Below are 10348 nucleotides of genomic sequence, written 5' to 3'. Positions count from 1 at the left end.
TATAGCTCATTTTCACAACTAGCTTTAGCATATGATGAAAACGGTGGCCTTATTCTTAACGAAAGAAACTTCTTGGTTCTCGGAAAAAAAAAATCAAATGAATTTTGAATTTTCTTGATTGCTAGCTTAGTTTGAAACCCACTCAAATATAACTGGGTGTTATAAGAAAAGAGGAATAATGTTTCCCCATCCAATAAAACCATCGTACATACAGGAAATTCTACAAGGAAAATTTGTGCACACCACATTAATCAGGCATTTTTCTATAGCCCCATCAAGTATTTCAAGGTCATAATGGATGATGTATTTTTTAAGGACAATTGACATTCAAGCATGGCTGTTCCATCTCCACCTTCGGCCTACTTCCTCGAGAACCTTAGCACGGGCTTGACTTTTCCTTGCTTCATCTTCTACCCAAGATCTGCATTTATAGCTTCCATTTATGAGAAAAACATAACAATTATCAACTAAGAAATTTAAGATAAAGAAATATATAATCATAATCTTCACCTAAGAATCCGAAGTGCTTCTTTCTCAGCTTCCAGTATAGACTTGGTCTCAAGAAGTCCTTCCTGCTTCGTCAGTAATTCACCAAGCATATTCTGTAATTGGCACTTCTCCTCCACATACGTGGCCCTCTCAGATGCAAGCTTTACTGTCATCTCATCAACCTCTTCCTTCAGATTCAGAAGTAGTTGCCTCTGACAATCCATGGCTGCCTTCTCCTTCAAAGTCTCAGCATCATACTTCTCTTGAACATTCAACTCCTGCTCCAAATCAGCACGTGCAGATAAATAAAGCTTCTCCACCTCAAAACCTCGAGTTCTCTCTTCACTGAATTTCTCATCCCAACATCTTTGTATGTCTCCCCTATCAAGCAACTCAGACCTAATTTCTTCCATCTCAGCTTCCCTTGATAACCTTTCAGCTTCAAGTCTTGACAATTCAGTATATACAGCTTCTGCCATCCTCCCACTCATCAATGCCACTGCTGCTTGAGCTTTTGTTGAAGGTTTATTTGGTTGAAACCGCTTGCTCTGACCTACGAAATGAATATTCCAGCATTAAGTCATCATCTTTGAATGTGATTAGCTATCATGCAGTTTTACTATGTGAAAGTTCTCAACTGCCCACAACAAAAGGAGGCTAGTAAATCCACATATCATGAAGAAAAAAATTGATCCAAGTATTCAGGATTAGCTTATTGTTACTCTGCCATTGATTCTCTATAAATTCTTACAACAGTGTTAAAATAAGGGTCACCAATGAGTCTTCATGCCACCTTCCACTTGCTTTTACCTTTCTCCTAGGACCAAGCTCTGAGCTATTGTTTCAAGGTGGCATGCAAAAGTAAATTGTGATTCCTTGATTTGCAAAGAGAAATCTACTATAAGTGCACATGTGTGGGTGTCTGTATAATGCAGACCACAGCAGAGGATTTTAAATCATTTTTGGTCAGTGAACTTATAAATGATTAGAGCAACTTTGATTTCAGAGCAGAAACAGAGAGAGGAGAAAAGGAGGATACCAAAAACTTTTCTCACTATGCTCTTGTCCCCAGCTAGCAAGTCCAAGAAAAGTTCCAGAGATGCATCTGAACTGATCTCCTTCACATCCATATAACCCACTTTTGTTGATATCTGGACTGTAAACAGGTCAGGTTTTAAAAACTATGAAAGACTAGGAAGTATCAGTTTTAATTTAAAAATTATCAAAGGAAAAAAATTGACTGAAAGTCATATTTGAAATTTATTGTACCTGTTCCAAGACATCTGGCTTGAATTCATACTGTACTTGGGCTTTCCAGTTTATTAGATCCTGTCGAGAAATGAACCTGCAGTACCAACCACTCTTTAACTACTGGGAACTAATTTTAAAACTAGTATTAAAATCAGTGCATGAGCTGTACCTCTCAGGGGAAAAGTGGACGCCTCCCTGGCCTTCAGAATGGTCAGAACCATAGTTCTTCCCTAATAGCTTGCTGGGAACAACACCAGCCTCAGCAAGTGCTAAATTGCAAATTAAGAAATAAAAGTTTAAAATCCCTCTTCATTATACACCCACCTTAAGATAGAACACAAACATCATGATCAAACGTTACCTTGGATAGACTCAAAATCTGGGTCTTCAACATCCACATCATCGAAGGCAGCAACCACAGACCCAGAGAGTGATACAGATGGAACAATCCTGTGCTTCGGGCTCCTACAAGTTCAATAATAAAATAGTAGAGATGAAGCATGAAGATACACTAAAAAAATTTTGTTTCAAACTATTGCAAACTGCATACATGATTTGATTTATACCTCTCCAATAATGAGTTCATACGAATAAGCCATCTCGCATATTCCCTTCTAGTGCACAATTCATCAGCCTTTACATTATCTTCAATGATCTGTATACCTTAATTACAGTTGAGACACTCATGCTCAGAACTGGACCCAAAACTCCATTAACATTAGTTAAAAGGTCAACATTTAAAGAATTGAAGAAACACATCAAATGCGCAAAAATTCTAGGGCATGCAACCAAAAAGTAATCATAAAGCCCAAACGCTGATAATTATAAAACTGATTCATTCATGCAACAAAACAACTGTTCGGAGGCAGTTACTATTCAGGAATTTCTGAATTCTATACCTCCAACCCTTTGTTCAGCAAACAGTAAGAACTTTGACAACTTCAGAACTCGTAAAATAGATTATGCCACTTCAGGCTCATTTAGACATGCAAATACAACAATAAGAATAAAGGAAATCAATGCCTCAGCAAAGCCGTGGCATAGTTCAATTCAGGATTTAATTTGCACAATTTTTGTAGAACGTATGTATCCCATTGTAGAGTGACACCCAAAAAAATAAAAACAGATCAAAAAATTAAAAGCTGTAGAACCGAACCTTCAGTTTCTTCAGAACAGACAAGGCCTCTTGTTGAGTAGAATCTACGGCAACCGACACGATAACACGCTCAAGCCTGTCCACTGATCCTGAAGTAGATGCAAGGCCAATAAAGAAATATAGTTAAAGCAAAATAGGAATGTTATTAAAGATTTGATCATTTCGAGAGATAATTAGGAACATATAAGGAGAACATGGACCATTAGCAGCTGAAAAAATGAAGAGCTACTAATAAATTTCTTCTAATTTGACAACAACTAGGTTGAACAGCACAGTTTATACTGACAGTATGCATCAAAAGCTTAGTGAAAATGATAGATATAGCCATAGGGAAGCACAAATATCAATCATTTCTCCAAGTATTTTCCCCCCTTTTAACCCTATATCCCCTCTCATCTTAATGAATGTTAGAAGGCACAGCTCATAAAGGAAAATGCATAGACAGCATTAATCCTAAAACGCCTTGGAACCAACCACAGTTGAAGATGGAGAGTAAGGAGTCCTCGTTTTGGGTTCAGTTCCAAAAATGTTTCTGGTTGGAATTTCTCAAAAGAACAAAAAGAAAAAAGAAAGCAGGGAACATTAAAGAAAATTCATATCTAATACATCACCATTAGAAATCCAGCAGATGTCCCTGAAATCCTTTCCTTTTTAGAGTGATATTATATGCAAGAATCGATCATTCAATGTGTTAAACCAAATTCTACCCTGAAATTTCGGCTTTGCAAATCTCCACAGCAGCATAATAATGTAGTTGACAAGGGACATTTTAAAGATCAAAAGAAGCTACTCATTAACAACTCCAGAACAATTAAAAACAGTCAACAACTTAATAATTGCATTGCTGATCATACAATAACTGAATTGATGTTTATAATTCTAAATGCGAAAACATTTCTACCCCACCGATTACACTGGCCTTTTCCAACATAATGCCAATTCTTGTTTTCTCATACTTATACCAGCAAAAAAACCACGATACAAAACTTCAACAATGACCAATTTTACAGATCAGAAAAGACAAGCCACTAATATTTTGAATACAAAACAAAAAGAAAAATTGTGTAAATGTACCTGAAGCAACAGTTTTGCCAGTGCCATCAGGTACAGACTCTGGGCCAGGGCTTGCGATGGTGTATCCATCCGTTTCACGAGAGTCCACAGTTTTGCTTTCATCAGATTTTGTTTCATTCAGTTTTAAAATTTCATTCGAAACATTCAACGGACTACCGAACTGGAACTTGAACCCTGCTATCCAAATACATTGCAGTAAGTTTTAATAAAATCAATTCAGAAAAATCAAAGAAACAATTAAACAAAGGATGCAACCTGCTCTAGAGAGAGAAAAGTAAGAAATGATAGCAAGTAATAGACCAAATGAAGACCCCACAGCAACTCTAATCACAACCGTAGACAAACCTGAACAAACGAAAAAACAAGTAACGCGGTCAAAACACCGTTTAAATCGAAATAGTGAAAAATCAAGAGCAAAGGCAATACCTATCTTCTTGTTATTGTTTTGAGGAGGAGGAGATTCGACAATGGCCCAACCATTGTAATCGTTACTATCACTCTGGTGAGGAGAGAGCCAAGAGACGTGAGCGAGAGAAGCTGAGAGGCGGACCAACTTGGAATTTCTGGTTCTGGGTCTGAGATAGGAGGGAGAAGAAAAGATGGGGCAATGATTAGGACGGCGTCGTAGGGGGAGAAATGAAGGAGATGTAATATTTGTATTAGATGAAGAAGATGCCATTTGCAATTGCAGTTCTAGGGTCCTAGAGACAAGGAATTTCGAGGTTAGGGTTTTCATTTTGCAGAGTGGAATTACAGTGAGATCAGCCCTAGGCCTCCTCGGAGAAATCCAAAATCAATCTTCGGTAATGCGTAATGCCATTGTCCTTTTGGTATAGCGTAAAGTAAACTAGTGTCATACCCCATGTATGAGTGACATATTCCTATTTTACCCTCTTGGGTTCAAAAAACAATCATCACCCTTCCTAATCCTCTATTGAATATTGATTTTACATGTGAGATGTGAGTTGTGACTTCAAAAATTAGGGGTGATGTTGTTAGTTCAATAGTTTGTGAAACTAATAGAGACAAATTTTCTGCCAAAATAAATACTATTTATAAAGAAAAAATAAATTTAAAAATAATATATCAAAATACTTTTTACATCCTTCTCATCATGAATCATACTTCTTGTTAACATCAATTTTTTTTTTTTACAAATCCCAAATCTTCTCTTTGACATTAATCTTACAACCTAAATATAGGGAAAAATATTTCAGTTTTTTTGGTCTATCACTCAAATAATAGAATTTTGATTGGTGAGTTGATTGTATCCATCAGGTAACATGGAAATAGCTCAGCATTTTGTCACGAGCTGAAGTTTCACACCCAAAAGGTTAACTCATTATGTGAAATGTGTTATAAAAGCTGAGTTGTTATGGTATTTCAAAATACCAATTTTTTAATTAAATTTTTGGACTATTATGATTTGAATGTAATTAAAATTTTGGACTGTTATGACTTGAATGCAATTGCAATTGCTTCGGTTACTTTACAATTCAAATCATGGCTAGGTAGTTTCCTTTTTTTTAATTAAAAATGGATGTTATAAAAGCTAGGCAATTTCAATCTTAATAATTAAAAAAAAATGGTTGTTACATGTAAGAGGCAAGTATAACAAGAGGTGTTTTATTCTCTTTTATGCAGCGGCAATTTTCCTACTTGAGAGAATTCATTTTGCCTCTACATTTTTATTTTTTCCAGCTCTCCTTCACCACTTCTATTTTATCTTATACTATTTTAAGCTTTGGTTAAAGAGTGCACTTTAAATAGAAGCTCGTCATTGTATCCTGGAGGTCGGTCTGCATCTGAGCCATTTGCATCGAGAAGATCCTTCCAATGGGGCAGAAATCTGATCTTAAGGACAGTGCTTTTGCACTCTTTGACGCTGCTATGTTTGTTGCTATTTTGCTGTTGTGTTCATTGCTATTTTGCTATTGTGTTTGTTGTTGTTTTGTTGTTGTCTCTCTGCTATTTTTTTGTTGTTTTCCTACTATTCTTCTACTGTTTTGCTGCTAATTATTATTAAAATTCAACAATCTTAAGATCATAATTTTATCGAGATGGATGCTGCAGTTCTCACCACCAAAATCACTTCCTGACATCTCCAAAATTGAGCCTTTCGCTAGAGCTCATTTCAAGAGGTGGCAAGAAAAAGTATTTGACTCCCTGGACATGCTCAATTTTGCAAAGTATCTCTCAATAGAAGAACCAAAACCTAGAGTGGACAATTTTGACAAAAAACTTGATACATGGAAGAAAGGAAATAAGGTATGTCACCATACTATCCTCAGTACATTATCAAATGAGCTTTGTAATGTTTATTGCGCTTACAAGACTGCACATGAGATATGGACAATCCTGAAAAAGAAATATGTTGCTGAGGATGCTGGATAACAAAACTATGTCATAGGAAACTTCCTAGATTTTAAAATAGTAGAAGAAAAAGAGGTATCCATGCAAGTCCATGATTATCATTTATTGATAAATGATTTGAAAAATGAAGAAATAATTCTTTCTAAAACTTTTGTGGCTTGTTGTTTAATTGAGAAACTTCCAGATTCATGGAGAGATTATAAGAATAGTATAAAACATAAGCAGAAGCAAATGAGCTTAGAAGATGTGATAGTACATATTAGGATTGAGGAGACAAATAGGCTTAGAGATAAAGCCGATAAGGCTAAGTAGGGGTGGGAAAAACCAGCTAACCGAACCGATTGGGGCATTTTTCAAACCAAACCGAAAAACTGGTTCAAGGAAAAATCCAAACCAAACCGAATCAGTGCTTAAACCAATTTTAAACCTGACCAAATAACCGATTCGAAAAACCGGTTAACCGATTTGAACCGAATTTTAAATTATAAAATAAATTAATCTTCTTTGAATCAAAACTATTCCCGTCGGACGCAATAATAGATTTGATTATCTCAGGATTAATCTTGGAATGGCGCCCTGAAGGTCTACAAAAACTCATAACAATAAGTTCTAAATACAATAACACAAGAAAACAAATTAATCGGAAATAGAGATAAGAACGAGAAGCCACGTACCTCAAAAGTTTCATTAACGATGAAGGAATTTCTAGAACTAAGATTATAAGGAAGTTGTTTCTTTCCTCTCCATGCCAAAGAACTAAGTTCAGTCGCGAGAAAAAGAGAGTATGAGAATGGAATTTGAATAGTTGAGAGAAAGAGGAGAAGGCTAAAGTGGGAGAGAGAATGAAGGAGCACGAGCCCCGAGTTACAAATCTACACATGAGATGTAGAAATGAGAGAGAGAGATGCCTGGGGGTTGGGTTTGGTTTGACTCGTAAATGTAAGCTGCATCCTCTCCCATGTTCGTGACAATATTAAACAAGACATTTTTCCCCTATATTAAATATTACTTTTTTTTTTTTTAAACTAGTTTTAAAATCCAGTTTTGGTTAACCGATTTGAAAAAATCTATAAACCGAACTGGATAATCAATTTATGAAATTTTAAAAATCGAAACTGAACCGGTTTACAAAAAAACCGAATTTTCAATTCAGTTTCGGTCCGATTTGGTTTTCGAACTTTTTTTCCCACCCCTAAGGCCAAGGAATTAACATCCAAGGCTAATGTTGTCGAAAATCAAGTAGCTTCTCCTCAACCTAAGAATAAGAAACCACAGGGTTTTAAAAACAATAACAAGAAATTATTTAATAACAAAAACCCCAACACTTTCAAAAAGAAAGGACACTGTTTTTGTGTGTGGGAAAATTAGACATTTTGCTAGCCAATGCAGATACAGAAAAACTGGAGACAACAAAAATCATCTTAAAGCCAATCTAGCTGAGGAAGATGATGTTATTGTTGTTGTGCTTGTCTCACAAGTGAACATGATTGCCGAAAAGAAAGAATGGATAATTGATTCTCGGGTTACAAAGTATATTTGTGGAGATAGAAATTCTTTCTATGAATACATACCAGTAAGAGATAGAGAAGAATGTATTTACCTTGGTGATTCCCGCTATACTCCTGTTTTGGGAAAGGGGAAAATTCTTCTCAAACTTACTTCTGGAAAAACCCTCTCACTGAGTAATATTTTACATGTTCCAAACATTCGATATAATCCTGTATCTATTTATATATTGGGAGCTGGAGTGAAAGTCTCCTTTGGGGGTGACAAAATTGTAATATCCAAGAATAGGGCCTTTGTTGGGAAGGGGTATTGTTCTGGAGAGTTATTTAAACTCAATGTACTTAATATCATTATGAATGAAAATGCATCTTCTTCTACTTATGTTATTGATTCAATAGATTTATGGCATGGTAGATTAGGTCATGTGAATTAAAGTTATCTGAAAAAGATGAAAGAACTTGGTTTATTATCAAATGTCAATATTTCAAATATTGATAAATGTGATGTGTGTGTGGAATCTAAATCCACTAAAAAGACTTGTAAACCAATTCTAGAATGAGAAAATGAGCTTCTCGGTTTAATTCACAGTATCTTGGAGATTTGAAACAAACCATGACCAGAGGAGGAAAATAGTTATACATAACTTTTATTGATGATTACTCTAGATATACTAGAGTAAACTTATTAAGAAGTAAAGACGAAGCAATTAAAATATTCTTAACTTATAAAAATGAAGTTGAAAATCAACTCAATAAGAAAATTGAAAGGTTAATAACGGATAGAAAAGGTGAATATGAGTCAAATGACTTTGATTCCTTTTGTGGAGATCATGGTATAATATATGAGACTACACCTCCTTATTCTCCACAGTCAAATGGAGTTATAGAGAGGAAAAATTGAACTTTAAAAGAAATGGTGAATGATATGTTGATTAGTTCTGGAGCACCTTTTAATTTGTGGGGGAAAGCAATGCTTTTAGCTTGTTACATACAAAACATAATTCCTTTTAAGAAAACAGGCAAAACACCATATGAACTCTGGAAAGGTCATGTACATAACCTAAAATATTTTAAAGTGTAGGGGTGTTTTGTAAAGTCCTAATTCCTGAACCTAAAAGGAAAAGGTTAGGCCCCAGGACCCAGGACCCAGGACTGTTGATTGTATGTTTATAGGTTATGCTTAGAACAGTGCTGCTTATAGATTCATGGTAATAAAGCAAGAGGTTGGTTTGTATGATGCAAACACAATCATTGAATCTAAAAACGTAGATTTCTTTGAGAATGTTTTTCCTAAGAAAATCAATTGTGAAAAGGTTTTACCTCAAAGTAAAACTCATCAAAATTCTTCTGAAGGTTCAGGGTTAGAAATAAGAAGTAAAAGAGTAAGAAAAGCCAAAAGTTTTGGTGATGATTATTACTATGTCTTTCTTACAGAGAATGATCCTCAGACTTTTGAAGAAGCAATAACTTCTCGTGATGCATCCCTTCGGAAAGAGACAGTAAATGATAGGGGTTAGCAGTTCCGGTTACCCTATATTTTTCAGGAGAACCGAAACCAGAACTGCACAATGCAGGTTCCCAAGAAAAGGAACCAGAACCAGAACCACACAGTGCAGGTTCTTAAATTCAAGGAGCCGAAACCTAAAATGCAGGTTCGATTCCTTTCCCGGGTACCCTGTAAAAAATCAATTACCCTCCAATTAGTTTAAAAATTAACAAAAATACCTTAAAAGTTTACAAATACACCCCTAAAAAATTTTGATTACTCATTCATTTGTGCCCAATGTGAGTCATAAATCCTCTAATCTCTAGGCAACATTTGAATTCAATCAATTCATCACAATTCACATAAAATTCCTCAATCAAAACCAAAACACAAACAATTAATTAAATTAATTAAACAATGATATTATAAATCTATAATTTAATATTATAATTAACTAAATTTCTAATCATTTAATTAAGTATTGTACTAATGTTTATAATAGAATGTTATTATTAATTAACTAATCATTTAATTAAGTAATCATTTGTTTATAACGTAATATTATAATTAATTAAATAATCATACTATAAATTTATAATGTAATGTTATAATTAATTAAATTTTTAATCATTTAATTAAGTATTGTGCTAATGTAGTAAATTACTCATATTTATAATATATGTCATAATTAATTAAGTAATCATTTAATTATGTAATGTTATAATTAATTATATGATCATAATATAATGTAATATTATAATGAATAAAGTAATCATATTACAAATCTTTAATGTAATATTATAATTAATTAAATTTTTAATCATTTAATTAAGTATTGTACTAATGGTCATAATGAAATGTTATAATTAATTAACTAATCATTTAATTAAGTAATCATTTTTTATAATGTAATGTTATAATTAATTAAGTAATTATACTATAAATCTATAATGTAATGTTATAATTAATTAAATTTCTAATTATTTAATTAAGTAATGTACTAAATTACTAATG

General features: G+C 33.9%; 1 protein-coding gene across 1 annotated transcript; it reads right to left on the bottom strand.

The window, feature by feature from the left end:
- Nucleotides 1-258: 258 nt before the first annotated feature.
- Nucleotides 259-4649, bottom strand: LOC116145985. The gene is made up of 12 exons (XM_031431407.1): nucleotides 4397-4649; nucleotides 4226-4315; nucleotides 3971-4144; nucleotides 2897-2985; nucleotides 2640-2697; nucleotides 2307-2403; nucleotides 2102-2205; nucleotides 1910-2009; nucleotides 1759-1834; nucleotides 1529-1640; nucleotides 511-1042; nucleotides 259-421 (listed from the first exon to the last, which is right to left on the bottom strand). The coding sequence occupies exons 1-12, from the start codon at nucleotides 4647-4649 to the stop codon at nucleotides 328-330; spliced, it is 1779 nt and encodes a 592-aa protein (XP_031287267.1). The 3' UTR covers nucleotides 259-327.
- Between the last annotated feature and the right edge of the window lie 5699 nt (nucleotides 4650-10348).

Source organism: Pistacia vera, unplaced genomic scaffold (assembly GCF_008641045.1).
Source record: "Pistacia vera cultivar Batoury unplaced genomic scaffold, PisVer_v2 Contig470, whole genome shotgun sequence".
In the NCBI taxonomy this organism is placed as follows: Eukaryota; Viridiplantae; Streptophyta; class Magnoliopsida; order Sapindales; family Anacardiaceae; genus Pistacia; species Pistacia vera.
The sequence above is the reverse complement of the archived record's forward strand: the minus strand, read 5'-3'. Positions and strand labels throughout refer to the sequence as shown.